Genomic DNA, 24,457 nt, shown 5'->3' on the forward strand with positions numbered 1-24,457 from the left:
AGTACGGAGTCCATGAGGCACTGGAAAGCCTGGGCAGCGTTCTTCAGGCCAAACGGCATCCGCAGGAATTCGAAAAGGCCGAATGGGGTGATGACTGCGGTCTTTTGGACGTCTTGCGGGTGCACCGGGACCTGGTGGTAGCCGCAGGCAAGGTCGACCTTGGAAAAAACGGTGTTTCCTGCCAAATGGGCAGAGAAATCCTGGATATGAGGGATTGGGTATCGATCAGGAGTGGTGGCATCCTTTCGTCGCCGATAGTCGCCGCAGGGCCGCCATCCGCCGCCAGGTTTCGAGACAATGTGGAGAGGCGAAGACCAGGGACTATTCGACCGACTAATAATCCCCAGGCGTTCCATTGTAGCGAACTCCGCCTTCGCGACCGCTAGCTTGCCAGGTTCGAGGCGCCGGGCCCGTGCATAGACCGGGGGGCCAGTGGTGGTGATGTGGTGTTCCACACCATGTTTCATGGCCGTGGAGGAGAAGGTGGGTCTGGTCAGGTCTGGGAAATCGTCTAGCAGGCGAGTGAACTCATCCGGAGTCGGGAAAGCACAGGAGATGGTGCGCGACATGGTGCTACTGCAGTGGCAAGGGATAGAGTGAAACGTGGCCGCATTGATTAACTGTTGGTTCCTTACATCGACCAGGAGGCTGTTGGCGCACAAGAAATCCGCACCGAGCATGGCTTGAGAGACCTTGGCCGTAATAAATTCCCAGTAAAACTGCGGGCCGCCGAAGCACACCTGGACCCGCCGTCTGCCGAAAGTCCAAATAGCCCCACCATTAGCCGCTTCGAGGGAGGGGCCGTGCCTCCCAGCCTGTACATCAAGAGCTGACGCGGGTAGAATGCTACACTGCGCCCCGGTGTCGCATAGGAATCGCCGACCGGAGAGGGAGTCGGTGATAAACAGGAGCTTGCCTGAATTTCCGATTGCCATCGCAGGCACGGGGCACCCGTTAGACCCGTTCTTCTTTTGGTAGAGTTGCTGTTTTCTTTTTTTGGGCGAGAAGCTGCAGGGAGGGCAGCAACATCTTGCTCTCGTGCCAAACCGGGCGTGGTAGAAGCACAGCCCCGCAGGTTGAGGAGCTGGGGCAGCGTCTGTGGGGGATGGGCGCCTCATGGCAGCACAGTACTGCTGCGTAACCGCGAAGATCTTGTCCGCTTCAGCAGCAAGCGTTGCGCAGTCTGTAACTTCAGACCTGGCCAGGGCAGCTTGTACTTGCCCCGGTAATTGGCTGAGGAATAGCTCCCTAACGAGGAAACATTCCGGTTCGGAGCCCAGGAGCGTGAGCATGTGGCTCATCAGCTCAGAAGGCTTGGAGTCCCTGAGCCCGGGCATAGCGAGCAGTCGGCGGGCGCGCTCCGACTCCGTGAGCCCGAAAGCCTGTAGCAACCACGCCTTGAGTGTTTCATACTTGCGGTCGTCTGGGGGGTTCTCAAGCAGGCTGACGATCCGCGAGGTGGTGGAGCTGTCGAGTGCGGAGACCACGTATAGGTATCGGGTCTGATCCGCAACGATGTTCCGCAGCGCGAACTGGGCTTCGACTTGGATGAACCACGAGGTCGCCTGTCGCTCCCAGAACTATGGCAGCTGCAATGCAACAGAGTTTGTGTCAGGAATGACCCAGGTTCTGTCTCACCTCGCCACCAGAGGGCACCATGAACTCTTAATTGTTTCCTTCTTTATTCCTAATTGTACTCACCTGTGCATGGTTATATGCCTGCTATTTAAGTGGTGCTTAGGTTATGTTCATTGCTCAGTCTTGAGTTTCACTGCCTTGTGATCCTCTTGCTGGCCTGTATCTGTGCTGTTGTTATTTTGTTTATTTCTAGTAAAGTCTATCTTTGTTTTTGCAACCTAACCTCTGCCTCAGTTTGCCTTCCTGCAATTGGGTTCACCAAGTTCCATTCCTCACAGTTTGCTTCCATGCTTTGTTCCTTCTGCGAAAATTGTTCGCAAAAGTCGGGGTCACCAATGTAGGAATGGTCTAATTCCTATCAAGAGACTGAGGTCAACTCAGGCGATCAATCAAAAGATGTTTAATGTAAAACTAACTGAGATTTAACAGACAAAAGCAAGAGAACTACGGATACAGGTCTTAACAGCTCGAAGGCTCCACGAGGACTGCCTGGGCGGTCCTGAGGACGGCGTCATGACGTCATCATGTTTTACCCGCGGTTGGGGATCAGATGACTAACGGCATGACGTCATCGCGTTTGCCCGCGCTCTTAAAGGGACCGTGCTCTGTACATGCAAACAGTATATACAAAGATACAGATTCAGGCTGTAGCTAACAGATTGTTAAAGGGAATTATGTACAGTTGTTCAGAGTCCCTTAGTGGCTCTGCCACACCTGTATTTGTAGTGTATGTACCTTTAAGAGAGAACTACTTTTACAGCTCCTGTATTCTGTAGTACCGGCAGTGACCACACCTGTATATAAGCCTTGAGCGGGCATCTGTACTGTTAGTCTTTCGACTACCCTCCTTCAGTAAACACCTGTTGATTGTTAATCTGCAGCCTCTGTCTAGTTATTGAAGAACACCATACTTTAAGATTCACGGATTCAACAGTATTGTTAATATTGTTGATTTGCCTGTAAAATTTATTACTGCATTTGTAAAACTGTTTTTTAAGGCTTTGTCTTATTGCGGTTAATGAATGTAATGGATTTATCATGTAATTGATGAGTTGTAACAAGTACTTCCAGATTTAAATAAGAGGAACAAAGTCAATCAGCGGAAGATCGAGTGGGTTGGCCACAATTCGATGGAGGTGGGGCTACAACCCCAAAAGTGGGAGTCCCGCCTCCTACACGCCTCCATTGATAAAATCCAGCCCATTGCTTTTGCACTGGGACTTGTTGCCCTGTCACCTTCACCCAGTACCCGGAAGTACAGTGTTCATTCAAAGCTGATTGCTTAACTCTGATCATTGCACACAGACTCATGACTATTGCACTGCCACCTTCACCCAGTGTATTCAGAGTCTGATTGTACTGCTGGCTTCCTACTCTTTGCATTGACCTCCGCTGCTGCAGGCCACCGATCCCCCCCCCCCCCCTTCTTGTGACGGCAGTGGTCAGCTGAGCGGCTGTGGTGCCCGGTAACCATGGCGGCGTCGGCCCGGGGCTGCCGGCCTCTGCACACTCTGCACAGCCTCGGGCTTTTCCTGCTCCCGTTTGCCGGCGCCATCGCCCTGTTGCCGCTGTCGAAGGCCGCTGTCTACGTGCTAGTGGATGATGATGAAGGAGGAGGAGGCGGCGGCCTGGGCGCGGAGTTTGACGGTATCGGTGGCCTGAGCGGCGGCGGGGTGAGTGCCGGGGGTTGTGTTCGGGTTGTTCCCTGGATCCCCGCCTAGAATGGCGCAGCGCAAAAAGGCGGCCGTTTGGCCCAGAGAGACTGGAGCACAACAATCTAGGCTGACACTCCAGTGCAGTGCTGAGGGAGTGTTGCACGGTCCGAGGTGCCCTCTTTCGGATGACAAGTTAAACCGAGATAACAACAGAAAATGCTGGAAAAACTCAACAGGCCAGGCAACATCCGTGGAGAGAAAATAGAGTCACCGTTTTGGGTCAAACCCTTTGTTAAGTTAAACTGAGACCCTTGCCTGTGCGGGTCCTTTGAAAGTAAAGAAAGACTTGCATTGATATAGCGCTTTTCAGGTCCACTGGACGTCCCAAAGCGCTTTACAGCCGCTAAAGTACTTTTTGAAGCGCAGCCACTGTTGTAATGTACGAAACACGGCAGCCAATCTGCGCACAGCAAGCTCCCTCAAACAGCAATGTGATAATGACCAGATAATGTTTTTTGGTAGAGTTATCCAATTAATCCCACTCCTCTGCTCTCTTTTCCCCCCCCCCCCCCCCCAAAAAAATATTATTTTTTCCCCTTCAAGTATTTGTCCAATTCTCTTTTGAATGTTACTATTGAATCTGCTTCCAACAGTGCATCCCACAACTCGCTGTGTTTGGCAAAAGACAGTTGGAAATTTTTTAAAAAAATCACCTTAAAGAAGCAATTGCACAGGGCAGATTGTTTCTTTCAAAAGCTTTTAGCTCATGCACTGCAATGCTGAAACATCGGCCCGGATTTTGCAGTAAGAATAACGGTGAGGCTCTCGGCGCTCACCGCTATTAAGGAGTGAATTGGACAGCAACTTCCGGAGTCCGGACGTTCGCAGTTAAATACAGAAATCAGGAAGTTGCTGTCCGATTTGTCCTACCCCCTCCACAAGCTTCGCTATAGCTATATATATCTCGCTGAGACACTTGTCATTCAAACACATGAAGGGTGTGAAGTTGCGGTACTTACCCACTAGATACTCAGTAAACACGGCAGAAAAAGTTTTTACTCCCTAATAATGGTGAGCACTGATATTCCTACTGCAAAATCCGGGCCTAAATGAATTTTTAACGGTGTGGTAAGTCTTAATTACTGCCAAACAACATCACTGGCACTGAAAATTAATTTTTACAAGTGTGGAGTCTCCGATTTTAATTATTGGAGATTATTAAAAGTAATTTTTTAAAAACTTTTTCTTTGTCTCTTTTATCTCTTAATCCCATCTTTCTTTCTTTTATTTTGCTTTCTGTACCTGATTTGGCATTGAATTAGATATACTAACTTACACTTCCTGATTTTAGACTGTGTCTGTCAGGATTCTTCAATCTGATTGGTTGAAGAGACATGCTATTGCTTGTCCTGTTCACACATTTCCCAGTTCCCTTGCAGGGGGTGTCACCCTGCTTTGACTGTTTAATAACTGCAAATTGCAGTGTAAAAGCCCACAGAATTTGTAAGCGTAATCAACGGTGAGCACGTTCGTTCGCCACTGACCGCAAAATCCGGGCCATTATACTGTATTGCAGTTATCAGTCTCGAGCTGATCTGCATAGTGCAACATGCAGCTGGTAGACCTGAGTTACACTACCGACTGCTCCTCTTTGTGTCTTTGCTTCCTTATCCTAGCAGGTGCACTGACCTTCCCTTTCCCTATGCTCAGGGTCCATAGTATCCTCTTTCTCATACTCTTACTGTAAAGTGCTTCAAGATGACGTCTTCTATGTGATAAGCGCATTGTAGATGCAAAATGTTTTCTTTTTTCTATTGCATATTTTGGAGCTGGGGTTTGGTTTTCATTGCAGAAAACTGGTTAAAATAACTGATTTTGCAGGCAATTGATGGGCCTCATAAAAGTGACAATCTCATGAGCAATAAATATGAGTAAAAACATATTAAAACCCAGCAAGACAAATGGCAGTAACTTCTATATCCTGACAATACCTATCCTGCCAGAACCTGATAGCTTAAACTTGGCTGCAGCATTTAAGAGTTAATGGCACCTAAATATTAGTACTATCTGAAACACAAGTAGAAAATTACAGCAGGTATCAGCAACTGTGGAGAGAACAGACAAGTTTATATTTTGGGTGTGGAGCCTTTTTCAGAACAGCAGCTAAATACTATTACACAAATGACCCGAGACATTGAATAGTGTTTACTTTGACTATTATGTTGAGCAATAACGATGTGCTGTAAAGTGTTCCAAGTGCAGTAACCTGGACATTAAATTATCTGACCTGTAAATTTCAGAGGTTTTCGTTTTGAATACATCATCGAGAATTGCACAACTAATTTATTTTATTGTAGGCAACTTCCCGACTTCTTGTGAACTACCCAGAGCCATATCGCAGCCAGATCTTGGACTACTTATTCAAGGTAGGAATTGTATCCAAATGGATAAATTGATATATTTTAGTGTTGGCATTGAGTGCACAGCAATATTTGACAATCAACAAGGATAGTAATGCTACTGGTCACTTTTCTCTTTAGTACAATAGGGGTGTATTTATACTGCTTTGGATTGATTTGACAGTGTAACTATAGTGTAGTGTCAAACGAAGAGGTTAAGAGTCTCACCTGTGCATTCAGTACATTTATAGTGGAGCTCTGCTTGTGTATTAACATGTGTGCACACATCTCTCCTGGCTGGGAGAACAGAGGAGTTGACATTTCAGGTGTGAATTCATTGAACAAGGCACTGCCTGATTGTAAACTATAATGTAGCAACTGTTAGCTATAGTATAATACATGCTAAGTTGGTTCTGGTAAACAATAAGTGGATGCATCAATACTGTACATGTTTTTTTTGCAAAAGCAGACCTGTATGCACACACCCAATGAGAGAGGCTCTGCATTTTAAGTGCCCATGGTACTAGTCAAAGTAACCTAGGAGGTCAGCTGACTTGCTCTATTGAAAATGTGAAGTGGAGAGTTTTGGTGCACACTGATGAAAGCATCCTGTCACTGAAATGAACATTGTAAGTAATATTGTGTGTTAAAGACAATTTTCCCATCTTTAGCTGAAATTGCTTAATCAGTGTTTGAGCATTGGTACATTTACATCTTCTCTCATTCAAACCTGTCTTTGCCTGCTGTGTTAATTGCACAGGGGACAAGTAGTAATTTAAATAAGGTAGCCGCAGCATACTGGAAATCTAAAAATTAAAATGAAATTTAATTTTGATATTTGCCTAGAAGATTGCATCTTTTTGAAATGTTTCCAATTTTGGATAGACAACATTAAGGTTTGAAATGTGTACTAATGGAGCATATAAGTGAACAGAGCCATTAAGGTATATTGGCAAGCCACTGATTTATTGTAAGTGAATAAGTAAAATTCAATTTTGCTAAGTGAGATTCTGGGATTTTTGTTGGTGTTTTAGGAATTGTGTCACTTGATTCCATTCAAGTTTCTGTAAAGATAGCAAACCAGTGGCCTTGTACATTGGCGTAAACATTTATAATTTTGTAATAAACTTATCAATGATATGGTTAAAACAAGTAAAACTGGACTTTCCCATACCCCATCAATACCTGATGGTCGATTTTTATCCCCACACCACTCGTATGCAAGGGTACAGCAGGAGCAAGTTGGTCACAACGCTTGTGTGAAAGAATCAGTCACTAAGAACATCATATCACATGCTTATCTCTGACCCTACACCACTTTGTTTTGGGTGACAGAATTTGCTTCCCTTTAGTTTATCAGGAACTCCAGGCAGCAGCAAGCCTTGCTTTGTCTCTAAGTTGCAGTAACTGAAACAAAATTAATTCCCTTACTCTGTGTTTGAGTGGAATTGATGTGTTTTGGCCAACCAAATCTCTCCATTAACCCATCCTTTATACAGGTTTAAGAAGTACTTTTTGGTGACTACATTTATAAAGGCAGAAATAAACTCGTGTTGCTGTTCTCAAATTTGCCATTTCCTTCCATGATGAGTAGGTTTTTGAGATTCTCACTAATGCTCCAGAACTGTGAATTTGTAGTTGAACAGTTTAGGACTGGAGAAAGTGCACTCATTGTTGTAGAAAGTGGCTTCAAGTACTGTTTCAAAACCGTATGTGAGTAATGAGAAGCATTTTAATACAAAAACAAATGGGAACTGGTGGTCACAGTCAGTCGTCAGTTCCTCATGGGCTTGGCTGAAATTGGAACTCACTATGTTAGAGGGGGTTATGAACGTAAGCAAATATCTTACAACTTTGTTCAATATGTTGGCGCCGTCTCTCTCTTCCCATGATAATACTGTCGAGTGTGTAGCTGTCTTTTCTAAGCCTTACTGTGATCAGGACCCCCTTTAAATGGAATCTATGGCCTCGATTTTCCTGGAGCCGTCAGGCAGGGTTTCGGGCGTGTGTGTGTGGTTGGGGGGGGGGGGGAAATCGCAGAAATAGGGGGTCGCGACACCTCCCCGCCCGATTCCCCGCCCCGTCCGACTTTCGCCCCGGCGTTACAAAGCGACCCGAATCAGTCCCGCCCGCAGCAGGCGGGACTGGTCGTCTGGAGCCTAATCAGCAATAATTGGCATCTATAATGCCATTTTAAGGGGCCCTTGCAATTTTCAGCCTTTTCCCACGTAAACCATGCCTGGTGGGAACACTGCTGATGAAACCTGGCATGAACAATGTCGGCTTGCTTACTTTCAGCTGCAGGTCAATCAGGAAAGAAGAGATTTAATCAGACAGCATTTGAAGGTTGCAGGACCTTGTTGTTTCAAGCTTGGGGCAACTTGTTCAAGGCTTTGGCACAGCTGTGGAAGGTTGGAGCCTCACACACTTCTCCAGTGTGCGCTCCTGGGAAGCCCCTCTTGCCACCCTAACTCCGCTTCCTCAACAGAGGCATCTGCCAGAAGCATGGGAGGCCTTTTGTTCCTTCCCTTCTTGGCATTAGAGGATCTCCAACAGCAGAGGAGGCTGCAGCAGATCCAGCAGCAGCAGGAGCGACAGGCTGCGGCTCACCCACCTGAGGCAGCACAGGCCAGAAGGGGCTAGCGCATGGAAGGCCGTTGGCGCAGGAGATAACCCCCCAAACAGAGTATACAGACACAGGGTGAGCTACCTCAACATGATAGAGCAGCAGTGCCAAAGGCGGCTCCAACTTTCGCGAGAGGTAGTGACTGACATCTGCGCAATGCTGCAGCAAGACCTGGAGCCCAGAGCACCAGGTCAGCACTCCTTACCAGTGGCCATCAAAGTCACCACTGCACTCAACTTTTTTGCCTCAGGCTCATTCCAGGGATCAGCAGCAGACATCAGCGGCATCTCCCAGGCGGCCGCACACACTTGCATCGCTCAGGTAACCGATGCCCTCTTTGCCCTCGCGCACAATCACATCCATTTCACCAGGGATCACGCAAGTGTGAGGGCGCGAGCGCTTGGATTAGCTCAGCTGGCAGACTTTCCAAGGGTGCAAGGCATCATTGACTGCACACATGTGGCCCTTAGGGCACCCCATCGCAATCCAGGAGTTTTTGTCAACCGCAAGGGCTTCCACTCCCTTAACGTTCAGCTGGTGTGTGACCACAAGAAGGAGATTTTGTATGTTTGTGCCAAGTACCCTGGCAGCTGCCATGACTCCCTCATACTGCGCCAGTCTACTGTGCCTCCACTATTCAGTCTGCCAAATGGACTTCAGAGATGGCTACTTGAGACAAGGGCTATCCCCTGCGGTCTTGGCTAATGACGCCGTTGAGGAGACCAGCCAACGAAGCTGAGGAGCGCTACAACTCCAGCCACATTTCCACCAGATGCATTATCGAGCAAACCATCGGATTGCTGAAGATGCACTTCAGATGCCTCGATAGATCAGGTGGAGCCCGACAGTACTCAACAGTCAGGGTCTCCAAAATCGTCGTGGTTTGCTGTGTGCTTCACAACATGGCACAGCGTCATGGCTTGCAGATTCTGCAGGACCAAGAGGCTCCTCACGGAGCCGCCTCAGATGATGTGGAGGAGGAGGAGGCCGGAAACGAGCATCCTGCAGAGGCCCATCAACCAGCGGCACCAGTTCGCGAGAACATTGCTGGCAGGAATGCAAGGAACGCACTCATCCTGGCCAGATTTGCTTAGCCTGGTACATCAAACACTGTAGCCTCGCTGCTCCTTACCTGACCATGGACAGTGGCCCATCCCTGTGCATTTCTACCTATTTGACCAGCTTGCTGACATCTGCAAGTAATCATAATGCCTCAATGTGAAATCCCCATTCGCCAAATGACAGACCCCACAACTGCAGCAGTTGCCATCAGATTTTTTTATGTACAAGAAACTGATGGGTGAAAAGTTTTGTATAGAGTTTTAATGCCAAGTGTCTACCCTTGTGATTAGTGGTGCTTTATTTTTCTCTTACGCGTGCTCCTACGCAGTGGTACCCCTGTAGTTTCAGCAGATGTGGAGGCCCCTTGCTCACTTTCCTGCTGCTCCTGTCTCGACACCTTTGGTGGGCGTCCTTTGGGATGGCGAGCCTGTGAGGGCTCGCCAGCAGTCTGCTGCTCCTGCGGCTGTGCAAGGGTTGAGACGCCTATCTCACTTGGGTTTGGACTCCGGTGGGGCTCTGACCGAGGGCTCTGAAGTGGCATGGAAGTGTGAGTGAGTGGCGAGGAGCCCCCACTTCCTTGAGGTCTGCCACCAACCTCCCTCTCATGGGTCAGCTCCCCCTCAGTGCCTGCAAGTGGCTGGAGAGCACCTTGCTGCATATCAGGGGGGCCATGGGGACCCGTCTCTGCACTGGAAGTCCTGCTCAGAAGGACTTCCATGAAGGTCTGCTTTCGGTGCTCAATAGATGACCATCGCTCCTCAGATGTCATTCTATTCTGAGCACTCGCCATGTTTCCCATACCCTGGCGACTAAGCTCCTCCATGGTCATAGCCCCCCTCCTCCTTGGCCGCAGCCCTCCTCTCCTCGGCAGCCAGCCTTACCACGGAGGTAGCCATCCTTTCCGTGGTGATGCTTTCATGCGCCAATGACTCCAATAAGGCTCTGCTCATGTTCGCCATGGACTCCTCCATTCGCTCCACACTCGCAGCGACCCTGGAGACAAAACCTGCCAGAGACTGCTGCATCTGTGCATGGAGATCCATCACCTCCTCTCTTGCGGATGGACCCAGAGGCATAGGGTCGACATGCAGCTGAGCTGAGCTGGCAGAGGCCTGCGCCCTCCGACGAGGACTCTCCACTGCTGACCCTGTCTCCACAATCTGCTGATGCTCACTTGTAAGCTGTGAAACACCAGGTGACAACACTACTCTATGTCCCAAAGGTCCCCCCCGAGGTGTGAGTGTCTACGCTGGTGCTGGGTGCGCTTACTTCTGCTGACGCTGCGCCCTCAGAGGTTGGAGCTTCCTCTGAGGAGTCTGGCTGCACAGCCTCTTCCTCCTTGACAGTGAGGATGGGGGCTCTGGATGGTCCTGTGGGGGAGTAAAGGAAAGAGTTAGAGATGTGATGCCAAGGCTACTTGTACATTAGATTTTGCAGATGCTCATAAGTCCAAATGATGTAGCTTCAGAATCATAACAGCGACTCATGCTATGTCAATGAGAGAGATGGAAAACTATTCTGTCACCAACTTGCGGGCTTGCTCCTGTCTCTCCTTCCCCAGCTTCCGCAGCCACGACAGCCCCGACAATCTCCATCACTCCTTCCTCCCAGGGGGTCAGGTGGGCGATTGAGGGTGGGCCTCCTCCAGTCCTGGCTCGCGCTCTCCTGTTGAGCTCTCTTTTCCTGCAATGAGGGAGACAAGTGGAGTTTGAGTGAAGAGTGCAGGAGTGAGTATAGAGATTGCATAGCATAGATACTTGGAAGGAGACAAAGATGGTGTGAGGCTGCAAGACCAAGGGCCCTCCCTGTGTGTTGTCAGTTGTGTTCCAAGCACCAGAGTGAGGCAGTGTGAGGGCTGCATGGTGGAATAGTTATGTGAAGGTGAGCATAGAGAGGGGGAATGGGTAAGGGTGCATGGACATGACTGAAGTGGGATGTGGAGGAAGAGACTGCTGAAGCCGAGTGCTGTTGGGGAAAGGCAATGGGGATCAGATTGAGGGTGATGGAAACTTCATACTTTTCCTGTACGGTGAAGGTCATGGAATCGCTTTCTGCACTGCATCCAGGTCCTTCTGGTGACTCCGAGAGTTCACCTCTGCTGCCACCTCCATCCAAGCAGCCCTGGTCTCATTGGGAGGCCTCTTCCTCCCTGAGCTAGGGAAGAGGACCTCCCTGTGGGCCCTAACCCCATCCACTAATGTCTGTAGTGAGGTTTCGTCAAATTTGGCAGCAGCTCGGGCTCTGCCACTGGCAACAGCTGCTGCCGGCTCCTCTGCCATACTGGATGCTCGTTGGGAAGCCTGCAGAGGTTGAAAAGCTTGCTGGAGACTTTAAAAGCACCACGAATGATGACATCATACTGTGGGGCTTTCTGACTGGAAATAGACAATTCGCAAGGGTGCCCACACGCTGGAAATTAATTGGCCAATTGTGCAAAAATTGCATCCAGCTGGCAGACCCACTTGGATTCGTGTCGGAACCCAACATTCGGGGAACACGACAATTCCCCGCACCTGCGGGAAAATCGGCCCCTATGGGTTTGTTTTAACAGCAAGAAGATTGCAAGGGGACAACATCTGCTCCACTGCATTGTGCTCCTGCACATAGGGAATTTCTTGTATGCGCTTTTACAAGCTGGTTTTAAATGTAAATTGTGCAGTATCTATGAAACTCTTATTTTAGTTTTCGACAAATGATTTTTTACTACTGAGAAATTAACTTGGCAGTTACTGGTGCTCTTGTACTCTGCATTCTAGAACTTTCTCCATAATCACTTCACCAATACTTTATCATTTTAAAAGCCTTCTCAAAACTCACCTGCCAGTCACAATTTCTCCCACTATGGCTTGGTGTCTATTTCCATTTATGAAGCATTTTTTTAATATTAAAGGCACTATATAAATACAAGTTGTTTTGCAGCAAGTTTCATTCATTCATTAATGAAACTACAGAATAGTGAATGAAAGTCCTCTTTCTGTTCTTGCCCAACGGTTCTGGCATTTTGTAACTTATTCACATTAACCTGTTAATATAATCTCCTTTCTGTTGTCAGCCAAACTTCGGTGCCTCCTTGCATATCTTGAAAGTGGAGATTGGTGGTGATGCCCAAACAACAGGTAGGAACCTTGTCTCTCAGTCAAACGATTTAACTCTGAAATACACTGATTAAAAGATCATAGTGGTTAAATTTCCGCTGGGGTTTTCCCGATTATCTGCTGTAACATGGAAGATCTGCCGAATAATGTAATTTACGCCATTTCTATAAGGTTTCCGCAGATCTTCTGTCAAAGTTGGCTGGCGATGGGGAGAACCCCCATTCAACCCCATAGAATTTAAATCTTATATACAGGCATTAGGACTAAAAATAGCAAACTCTTTGGTAGATCTCATGTTTTGGTGGTTGTATCTCCAATTTTTGCAATGCTAGTCAATTTCCCATGACATTGCACTTAGTAGTCAAGGCCATGTGCAGAATTCAGGTCAAGCGGAGTTAGAGTGTGGGAAATTGAATTGGAGTAGAAAGATGAGGGAGGAAGGAGACAGATGGAAGAGTGCGGAAAAGGCAGAGAGAGATAGAGAAGGGCAGGTGGTGAGGAGAGAGGGGGGCAGGGGAGGAGGAACGAGATGGGGAGGCAGAAGAGAGGATGGTTGAAATTTGTGGCCAGTACATGGCTGGAGGGGCGGTTATGAATGTGAACGAAAGTTACAGGGCTGTTGCAGATTATTGGCCGTGGAGGTAGGTTGTGACAATTTATAGGTTATGGGGTTTGGTGGTTGCTTCAGCAACTGCTATACCTTTGATAATCATTTTCCTTTATGATGGTTTCCCCACGATTACTCTCCTGCATTCAAGCTAGAGACTTCTGGCAACTATTTTCTTGCGCAATGTTCTATTCTTTGGCTGCAGCAGTTTCGAAGGACCTCTGGTTTAATATCGGGTTCACTGTGTGTCCCTTTATTTTCCCCTCTTCACAGTTGTTGCTTTCATAAAAATACTCCAGTGCGTGTCTACCAGTAGAAATTCGTCAAGTTAGTTTGAAAGAAACGATTTCATTTTCGTTTTTTTTTTAAATAGAAGAAAATTTGAAGTGCAGTTGTTGATTGATATTTTCTCCTCTATTCAACTGGGAGGCCAAGATCTTTCTCTCCACTATCTCTCGCTTGCTCTCTAGTACTCTCTCATTCACGTTCTTTGTTTCGCTTTCATTCTCTCAAACAATCAACTCTTATATCTGTTTAAAGCAAGGAGTTCATGAGGCTTACTCAGGGTAGCGTTAGGAGCTGTCACAGAACATTAGGTGGCACCCAGTTGTTTTCAATCTGCCACATTTATGGTGCAATACCTTTGGAATCGTGAGACAACTGATTTATTTTAATGTACAACAGATATTTGCATGATTTTATAATTAAACATATAGAATTGTTCACCAGGGGTATTTTCTTGCTTCTTTTACAGATGGGACAGAGCCTTCACACATGCACTATGAAAATGATGAAAATTACTTCCGAGGATATGAGTGGTGGCTGATGAAAGAAGCGAAGAAAAGGAATCCTAATATTAAATTAATAGGTATATATTTAACAGCTCTACTCCTCAACTATTCAATCCTTTTTGTTCTGAAATTTACTTATTCAATGTTCTCTCTTTCTGTGTAGGTAGTGCAGGCCAGCAGACTTTCAGTACCATGCCCATGTGGCAGTTCTTCATGAATGAGCCTAGACAATAAATATTAGACTATTTATTATGGAAATCATTATGGCTAAGCCCATTGCTGTACTTCTGATGTCCACTGCCATACGCCTTCATGCCGAGTCTGTTGGACACTAATTAGCAGTTATGGCTATGTTTTTTTTGGTTTCCCCACCCTTCCCAACCCAGCAACACCAAGGCCAATTGTAAAGCCTGAACTGTTTCATGGCTGAGAACAGTAAACGCAACATAACTGGGAATTGATTTTGGAACCTGCTCCTCTATATGGATTAGTGCTAAATCAGGTGGTGCCTTTAAACTTTGGAATTTTTGGTAAAACTAGATTTCTTTCTAGTGATTACATTGCACATCCGTGTTCCTAAAGTGGGGCTGCCTGGCACATGCATGACAGTGACAGCCATGTAGTATATAAATGTAGAGCAAAAGCTATAGTTCAAAGTATGCCCTGTTCTGTACACATTACGTATCTGTAACATGTTGTAGTAAACATCTAAAGTTGACTCCCATTGTAGCTTGCTTTTTTATTACTGACCTTATTAGTAATGAATGGTTGTGCAAGTTATATGGCCTGTGATTTGTTAAGTCTGTGTGTCCCAGTTATGCTTATTATAAATCACTGGACACAGACCACAAGAATAACTTTAACAGGTCTTTACTATTCGGAGGTCAGGGCTGAACTGCCCAGAAAATCCCTACACAACGTTTATATACCGGTGTGGTCACCACCGGTATTACAGTATACAGCAGCCAAGAGAAAGTAGTACATCTCTTAAGGTAGTTCTCTTAAGGTGGAACAGGTTACATACACCACAATCCTCCCTTTTTAGCTTAACAGTTATATCCCCATTTAACATAACATAATAACATATATATATATACAACTTCATGCAAAACAGTTCAAAGATTCAGTCTCTGAGGAGGCCTCCTGATTCGAGTTGGATAACGCCTTTCAGGGGTCTCTGATTCTCGTTGCTGGGGTGACTCATCTAGTTGGTCTCTTATGGATTGGACATCATCATCAGGTACATTCACTTCTGAGGTAGATGCTTCAGGTTCACTAACTTCTTCCACGGTTGTCTCTGCCGTAACCATGGGTTCGACCCTTGTTCTCGATTCTACCAGTTGGTCAGCATGACGCCGTATTACATTTTCACCAATATCTACCATGTACATCAGGGGTCCTTGTCTGGCCCGAATTGTTCCAGATTGCCATTTCTCGTTTTTATAGTCCCGGGCTAACACTGGTTGTCCTATTTCGAAACTCCGAGTGGTCTTGTTATTTATATGCTGGAACTGTTTGTTTTCAACTTCCCTCTGCACATTTGGTTTTAACAAGTCCAACCTGGACCGCAACCTCCTGTTATAGAACATCATGGCAGGACTTTGGTTTGTCACTGCATGAGTGGCGTTTCGATATGCCAGTAGGAATTTGTCCACCTTGTGTTGTAGTGGAATCTGATCTTCGCTCATGGCATTTATTGCTTTTTTGAACGTTTGTACAAATCTCTCGGCCAACCCGTTTGTAGCCGGATGATATCGGGCAGAGGTATAATGTTTCACCCCATTCTTCTTCATGAATTTCTGGAATTCTTCTGACACGAACTGCGGTCCGTTGTCTGAACATATTTGTTCTGGCAATCCATTTCTTGCAAATATCGTTCTTAGCACCGCGATCATCTTTTCCGAGGTAGTGGTAGTCATCTTAATCACTTCTGGCCATTTAGAATGTGCGTCCACTGCAATTAAAAACATGGAGTCCATGAATGGACCAGCAAAGTCAATATGTACACGTTGCCATGGGGTTGAAGGCCATTCCCATGGATGCAGCGGTGCAATCGGAGGTGCATTTTGCACTTTTTGGCACCCTGAGCAGCTTTTCGTCAGATCCTCTATCTGTTGGTCGATACCCGGCCACCACACATAAGCCCTAGCAAGGCTTTTCATCTTGACTCCCCCCAGATGACCTTCATGCAGTTCCTTTAGAACTCTCTCTCTTAGGAGGAATAATCACCCTTGTTCCATACATCAATGTTCCTTGACAGACGGACAGCTGTTCTCGTCTTGCTGAGAATGCCGGTAACAGTGGATCACCATGTGCTGGCCATCCCTTCACTGTCACTTCGTAGACCCTGGACAGTGTCGGGTCGTTCCTGGTTTCTCTTTCAATACTTGCATTGGTGACTGGTAAACATTCGATGATGGTCGAGGGAAATAACTCAACAGGGTCAACCGTCGGTGCTTCCTCCTCTGTAGGTAGTGGCAGGCGCGACAGCCCATCAGCATTACCATGCTGCTTTGTACCTTTGAATTCTATCTGATATTGATGTGCCCCTAGGAAAAAGGACCATCTCTGGAGTCTCTGTGCTGTCATCACCGAAACACCCTTCTTAGGGTTAAAAATGGATACCAACAGCTGGTGGTCTGTCAGAAGCGTAAACTTTTGGCCCTGCAGGTAATGATTAAACTTCTTTACTCCCCACACAAGGCTGAGAGCCTCCCTATCTATCTGAGCATAGTTGCGCTCAGCGGAGGTCAATGATCTGGATGCGAACGCAACTGGCCTCTCCAGGCCATTTGGCAACTTGTGTGAGAGTACTGCCCCAATACCATATGGAGAAGCATCACAAGCCAAACGAATAGGCAGCGTTGGGTTGAAGTGAGCCAACACTTCATCTGAGGTGATCAATGCCTTACTTTTGCGAAAGGCCCTCTCACAGTCCTCGCTCCACTTCCATGGTACTCCCTTCTGCAAAAGAGCGTTCAGCGGGTGCAGCACCGTGGATAAATTTGGCAGAAACTTATGGTAATAGTTAATCAACCCTAGGAACGACCTCAACTGGGATACATTATCCGGAGCGGGAGCCTTCACAACAGCTTCGATCTTGTCAGGAGACTTATGAAGCCCCTCCTGGTCAATGACATGACCACAGTACGAGATCCGCTTCTGAAAGAACTCACATTTCTGGCGATTAACTTGAAGTCCATATTCTTTCAATCTGGCGAGCACCAGTTCCAAATTTGCAAGGTGTTCCTCGTCATCATCTCCTGTAATCAGAATATCGTCCAGGTAACATTGTGTGCCTGGAATTCCCTGTAATACCTGCTCCATGGCCCTCTGCCAAATTGCTGGAGCCGCTGCCACTCCAAAAACCAGTCTATTATACCGATACAAGCCTCTATGCGTGTTGATCGTGAGATACTGGCGTGACTCTTCCTCAACTTCCATCTGTAAGTACGCCTGCGCCAGGTCTATCTTGGTGAAGTGTTTCCCGCCAGACAACGAAGCGAAGATATCCTCAATCTGCGGAAGCGGATACTGCACCGTGTGAAGCACCGGATTAACAGTGATCTTGAAATCTCCACAGATGCGAACCTTCCCCGGTTTCCCCGGCTTGTTGCTCGATGAACGCTTCATGACGGGGACAATGGGTGTGGCCCACTCACTCCAGTCTACCTTAGACAGTACTCCTGAACGTTCTAGCCCTTCCAGCTCCGCTTCCACAGCAGGTCGTATCGCATAAGGTACCGGTCTGGCTTTGAAAAATTTCGGGTTTGCATGTTCTTCAACCTTGATGTTTGCCGTAATTCCTCTGTGTTCCCAGTCCTTGTTGGAACACCTCTTTAGCATCGTCCAATATTCTGGACAATCGTTTAGGTTTGACATCTTTTTTACCGGAATCTACCGTTAGTGCTTTTAAGGAATGCCAGTCCATATTTATTTTCCTAATCCACTCCCGTCCCAGTAGTGGTGGACCTCCCTCAGGTAGCACATATAAGTCCATTCCTCGGCTTTCTTTGCCCTTGTGGACCACCTTTACCTCTATCTTCCCGATGGGGTATACTCTTTGCCCCGTGTATGTTTTCAATACAATCTCCGTATCCTGTAGGGGAATATGTGGGAATAACCTTTTGTAATCTTGCTTATTCATGACCGTCAATGCCGATCCAGTGTCCAATTCCATCTTCACTTGGACTCCTGCTATCTGAAGTGTGACCCAGATTGTTTGGAGGTCTGCTTCATTACCAACATTGTGTACTCTTAGACTACCCAGTTCATTACTGCTGGAGTCTGAATTTGACTTCTGTTCGTTCGAACTGTTCTCTGTCACCTTGTGTACCTTTCTGTACTTTTCCTGCGGTGACTTTTTGTTGCTGGTCTTCTTTCCTGACCGGCATACTTTAGCTATGTGACCAAGCCTGCCACATTTTCTGCATTCCTGATTTTTGAACCAGCACTGGTTCTGATCGTGCGTTGTCTTTCCACAACGATAACATTTTACTGTACCCAAGACCATTTGATTGGTGCTGAGTTCCGGTGACCGTAGCTGCATTTCCGCAGTGCCTCTCGCTGCGGCTTCGTGCGATGCTGCAATAGTGACCGCTTTATCAAGCGTAAGATCATTCTCCTCAAGCAGTCGCTTTTGTGTTCCTTCTTTTAACAATCCACACACAAATTTATCTCTCAGCGCATCTGCTAGTCCTGTTCCAAACTGACAGTACTTTGATAGCTTACGCAGTTCAATTAAAAATTCAGCTTTGCTTTCGTCTTTCAGCTGCGTTCTTCTGTAAAATTTAAATCGTTCCGCTATCATCAGCGGCGTGGGGTTTAAATGATTTTTCAGGACAGTAACAATATTCGCGAAAGTCTGATCCGCCGGTTTATCTGGTGACAGAAGGTGCTTCAATAGCCCGTATGTCTTCGCACCCATTGAGCTTAATAAGGTTAGTGCTTTCTTATCATCTGGTACCTTATTTGCTTTACAATAAACTTCCATGCGTTCTACATACGTGGTCCAATCTTCGATATCGCTATCAAAGGTATTAATGTTCCCATGTTTAGGCATCCTTGCAAGTTTTTAAATTTTTCTTTTTCTCAAAATGGCGGCTTCCCGCGCTTGTCGTCTTCCCCCGCCTACTAAAATGGCGGCTTCCCGCGCTTGGCGGTCTTTCCCGCCTCGTCGTCTTCCCCCGCCGACTACAATGGCGGATTCCCGCGTTTGCCGCCTTCCCCCGCTGGCTGCAATGGCGATTGCCGTGCTGCTGCTGTTCTCGCCTCCCCAGCGGTTCTCAATTCCCCGACGCTGCTTTTACTCCCCCGCGGTTCCCGTGGGCATTCACGCTTCCCCTGCTGTTGCGCCTCTCAGCCCCGCATGCAGCCCCGTCCTTTACACCGGCTGCGTTTGAGTTCTCCGCGGCTCTCGTGCCTTAAGCTGCCCCAGTCGCTGCGCCTCTCGGCCTCGATTGCAGCCCAGCCCTTTTCACCGGCCGTGGTCGAGTTCTCTGCCCTTTTTCCTCCGTTTTCCCTCCCCCACTCCACAGTCAACGCGGCCGACTTTCTGCTCGTGTCGCTGATCGGCTTACCCACCACCGTGGTAGAAGGGATGATCACTGCCTGTCGCTGATGGAGGGCTTCGTGGTCAGAATTTTTCTTTTTAACCCGGGTTCTCGATGCCTCCCGTGCGATGGTGCTCAGCAGGATGATGAGGGCGGATGCCTCTTCTCAACGCCCGTTCTGAGGACGAAGCTACCTTGGATGTAAAACTGCCGCAGGGTAAGATCGGACTCGTCGCCACTGTTAAGTCTGTGTGTCCCAGTTATGCTTATTATAAATCACTGGACACAGACCACAAGAATAACTTTTAACAGGTCTTTACTATTCGGAGGTCAGGGCTGAACTGCCCAGCAAATCCCTACACAACACTTATATACCGGTGTGGTCACCACCGGTATTACAGTATACAGCAGCCAAGAGAAAGTAGTACATCTCTTAAGGTAGTTCTCTTAAGGTGGAACAGGTTACATACACCACATGATTGGTATTGGTTAACCCTTCCTGTGACATCTCATGGTACACGTAGTTTTAAAAGTAAATAACAGTTTGGTGGCTAGTTTGCTAAGATTTTGAATAGAGTATCTTTGAATGGCATTTGTCTGTTTAGAAGAATTAGTTAAAGTTTTGCATCCATGTGATATTCTTTACATGGAGCTAATAGATGCAAATTGTAACAAAGGTAACAGACTTCTACAATCAGATGAAGGTAGCAATTGTCTAAAGATGCAACTTAAAAATGGGGAAAGTACTTATTCATAGTGCCTTATTATGTCAACAAAATATCTCAAAGCACTTCACGCATTTGAGTCAAGTGAGTGGTATACTGTTCTGTGCCAACAACATCCCATGAATTGTAGTCAGATTAATGGCTGATCAAACAATACCATCAAAAAATCAGTTTAAAGAAGTCATGTTGGCTAGGTCACATAGGACAGTTTGTTCCTCTTTAAATAGTGCCATGGGATTTTTAACATGCACCTGAACAGGCAGACAGGATCTTGATTTAATACCTCCTTTGAAGGATTTCACCTCCAAACAATGCACCACTTCCCAAAATGTGTACTGTACTGGAGTGACAGCCTAGATTATGTGCACAAGATATGGGACTTGAACCTGTAACCATATGACCCAAAGATTAGAGTGAAACCCACTTGAGCCAAACTGACTATTTGACATCATATTGAAAATTCTGTAGTTGAAAGTTAGATGGAGCTATTTAATAAGAGAAAATCTTCTTTTATAGAATGTTTCTAAGTTAATTGATTCTTAAATTACAGAATATCACTGTTCCAGTTTCTCTCTTTATATTAGTAACAAAGTCTTCCAGAAAGAAATTAACACTTTGGATGTAGAAATGCTAAGTTCTCAAAAAAAGATTGATTTTGAATGCATTATCTTTATGATCAGCATTTGAAATGTATTGGGGTGTCCATTTCCCTTCTCTTCAGGGAAATGAGAAAGTGTTTCCAAAAATGTAAAGGGCATTCAGTATCCAAAGGGTTAATAGGAAACTGGTCAGTGAGCTGAGAACATGGAACTGAGGAAAGATGATAGCAAGTGATCATACAACACAGAAAATATGTAGTAGTATATATAGATTTATACATTATGAATATACTCACAGGAGGAGATAAGTATAGCCAGAGTACTTTCAGTATAAAGTACACCTTCCCCTTCTCCACCCCTCCAAAAAAAAATGTTCAGGTAATGTAAAAATAAATTGATTTTTTAATGAGCTATTTACAGTTCATTTGTCGTTCCTTATGCTGTGCACAAAGCCACTTAGGTAATTGCTTTTACAGAGCCTACTAGTGAGTAGAGGAAAAGGCAAGTAATCTTTCTTTTTACTCTTTTCTCTCTCTCTCTCTCTCTCTCGCACGCACACGCACACGCACACGCACACGCACACACACAGACACAGACCTCTCTTAGTGCTGAGGTACTGTGTCACAAAAAACAAGAATCGCTCATTGGTTTGCTGCTTTAGAATGAGTTAGCTAATTTCAACTATGGTAGTGGGTGTTTTACAATTTGCCTCAGGACTCCTGCGTGGGGGCGGTGGTGAGGCAAATTATTAAATTGAATTCTATTACCAATGGCTATTCAGCGATACTTGCTGAAAATTGGGAATGTATGGTAAGCACAGGGTAAGGCATAGCCCATTGCCAAATAGGCTCATGCATGAAGGATGGTCTTTTGGGTGAGGTATCAGCCGCCTGCTGGAGCCCCTGGAAATTTATCCCAGCATGTCACCACATTCAGGAGAAATCCTGAAACCTAAATGCAACAAAAATGAACTTGAATGACTATTAATATTGCTTTAGTTGTAAACCGCATTTTTAGTGAGTTTGTGTTTGTTTATTTTTTTGTTAGGGCTACCTTGGGCCTTCCCTGGTTGGATTGGTCATGGAGCGAACTGGCCTTATACCTACCCAGACATAACGGCCTATTATGTCGCATCGTGGATTCATGGTGCTAAATTGTATCATAATCTTGATATCAATTATGTTGGGGTTAGTACATATATTTAATAAAACAAAACATATCTGATGTCTTTTGACTTGTGTTAATGAATGTTGTAGAAATCTTAATTTGTTATAGATAATGTTACAGCAGTTAGAATAATGACATCTAATTCAGTGTTTCAGTGAGCTACTTTAAAATATGAACCAGACAAATGGGTACACGATACAATTAAGGATCATTAAACCTAGTTTTTTGCCAATTTTAAAACCTATTTTTTTGGGGGTGTTTTTCAGGTTCTGCAGAATTTAGTGGGGGTGGGGGGAGGGTATTGAACACCAAAAAACCTAGGGTAAGTTTTTTTTTAAATCAGTAAAGATCAGTTTTCATGATGAGCCAATAAAAACGCCAGGGGCATAAAAAGGCACAATTAATCTTAATGACCTCAATTATTTACACAGTTCATAGGCTTTATCAAATAATGGAGTTTGGACTTCACATTTCATTCAAAAGCTATTGGCAATGATGAAGTAACAGAGGGTTGATGAAGGTAGTACAGTAGATGTGTACATGTGGAATTTCAAAAGGCATTTGATAAAGTACCACATAACAGACTTATTTGGAAAATAGAAGCAGATGGTATTAAAGGGTCGGTGGTAAATTGGGTACATAATTAGCTAAGGGATAGGAGGCAGAAAGTAGTGGTGAACAGATGTTTTCTGACTGAAGAGAAGTATGCAGTGGGGTCCCCCAGGGGTAGGTAGGTATGACTGAAAACAGAAAATGCTGGAAATACTCAGCAGGTCAGGCAGCATCTGTAGAGAGAGAAACAGAGTTAGCGTTTCAGGTCAATGACCCTTTGTCAGAACTGGAAAAAGTTAGAGATGTAACAGATTTTTAAGCAAGTGTAGGGGCAAGGAAAGGGAAGAGGGGAGGAAAGAACAAAAGGGAAGGTCTGTGATAGGATGGAAGGCAGGAGAGAGGCACAAACCTTCCCTTTTGTTCTTTCCTCCCCTCCTCCCTTTCCCTGCCCCTACACTTGCTTAAAAATCTGTAATATCTCTAACTTTTTCCAGTTCTGATGAAGGGTCATCGACCTGGAACGTTAACTCTGTTCCTCTCTTCACAGATGCTGCCTGACTTGCTGAGTATTTCCAGCATTTTCTGTTTTTATTTCAGATTTCCAGCATCCACAGCATTTTGCTTTTGTGTAGGTATTGGGACCATTGCTTTTCTTGTTTATATATAAATGACCTAGACATTGGTAGAGAGAGTACAATTTCAAAGTTTGTGGATGATGCAAAATTTGGCAACACAGTAAATAGTGAGCAAGATAGTAGCAGACTTCAGAAGGACTGGTGAAATGGACAGTCACATGGCAAATGCTATTTAATGCGGTTAAGTGTGAAGTGATGCACGTTGGGAGAAGCAACATGGAGAGGCAGTATAATCTAAATGGTACTATTTTGAGGGGGGTGCAAGAGCAGAGTTACCTGGGGTTGCATATTCACAAATCCTCGAAGGTGGCTGGGCAAGTTGACACGGCAGTTAAGAAAGCATATGGGATACTTGGCTTTGTAAATAGGAACATTGAATACAAAATCAAGGAGGTCATGCTAAACCTTACTGGTTAAGCCTCGGCTGGAGTATTGTGTACAATTCTGGGCACCACACTTTAGGAAGCATGTCAAGGCCTCGAAGTGGGTACAGAGGCGATTTACCAGGATGATACCAGGGATGAGTGACTTCAGTTATGTGGAGCGATTGGAGAAGCCGGAATTATTCTCCTTTCAGCATGGAAGGTTAAAGGGGTACCTAATAGAGGTATTCAAAATTCTGAAGGGTTTTGATAGAGCAAGAAGGGATAAATTGTTTATCGTGTCACTGAAAGATAAAGGAGCATAAAACAATGTAGAAATCTATCCTTCCGACTAATAATGTTCATTGGCATTGTATGGAAGTGAAGGGTGTAAGTGAGGAAAATCTGGATGGTAAAACAGAACTAACAGACTCCGGTATTACCCAGATCAATAGTTTTATTACGAGTGCACACGGGAGAACTACCTCAGCCAACCCCAGCTGGAGGCACCGTTCTCAGAGGAAAAGTGACAATACAGCTTAGTTTATATAGTTTATTAGACAACACCCACTTATTACTAATGGGGTGTATACATGGAAATATTGATACTTCATTGGTTTACATGGTTAATCAATCAACTACTAAGCCTGTCCTTCGAACTCGAGTACCCCCTGAATACGTCAGTAAAAAGCTTGTCGACTGTCGGAGGCTTCATATTCATGAGCTAGCTCTTACTTTTGTTATCGGTATGGGAAAGTATTTTCCAGCAGAGACATGGCTAGCTGGATACAAAAGCCACATTGAATTATGCAGCTGGCTACTTCAAGGCCTTATTTGCTGCTGCTTCTTAATCGTGCCTTTGTATTCTTATCTCTTCCAAGAACAGGCTCTTTCTAAACAGTTACCAGGTTGTAATTACAAGCAACATTTCAGAATGTCAGCTAATTTCTATTTATGTTAGTCTAAAAGGGTTAATATAGCCAAGTATCCCA

General features: G+C 45.7%; 1 protein-coding gene across 6 annotated transcripts in view; it reads left to right on the forward strand.

The window, feature by feature from the left end:
- The first annotated feature begins 2,855 nt into the window (after positions 1–2,855).
- Positions 2,856–24,457, forward strand: part of LOC147109133 (galactocerebrosidase-like) — a 69,939-nt gene continuing 48,337 nt past the window's right edge. For 2 of the 6 annotated variants that reach the window (XM_086002754.1, XM_086002752.1), the window contains exons 1-5: positions 2,860–3,311; positions 5,651–5,719; positions 12,433–12,496; positions 13,837–13,950; positions 21,797–21,936. In XM_086002754.1, the coding sequence (XP_085858880.1) occupies positions 3,111–3,311; positions 5,651–5,719; positions 12,433–12,496; positions 13,837–13,950; positions 21,797–21,936 (588 nt within the window). In that variant the 5' untranslated portion in view covers positions 2,860–3,110. Of the gene's footprint in view, positions 3,312–5,650; positions 5,720–12,432; positions 12,497–13,836; positions 13,951–21,796; positions 21,937–24,457 lie in introns of all 6 variants that reach the window. The other 4 variants (XM_086002758.1, XM_086002755.1, XM_086002756.1 and 1 more) reach the window with 3 other exon arrangements.

This window comes from Somniosus microcephalus, chromosome 12, assembly GCF_052327205.1.
Source record: "Somniosus microcephalus isolate GS21.2 chromosome 12, FLI_Smic_1.0, whole genome shotgun sequence".
NCBI lineage: Eukaryota > Metazoa > Chordata > Chondrichthyes > Squaliformes > Somniosidae > Somniosus > Somniosus microcephalus.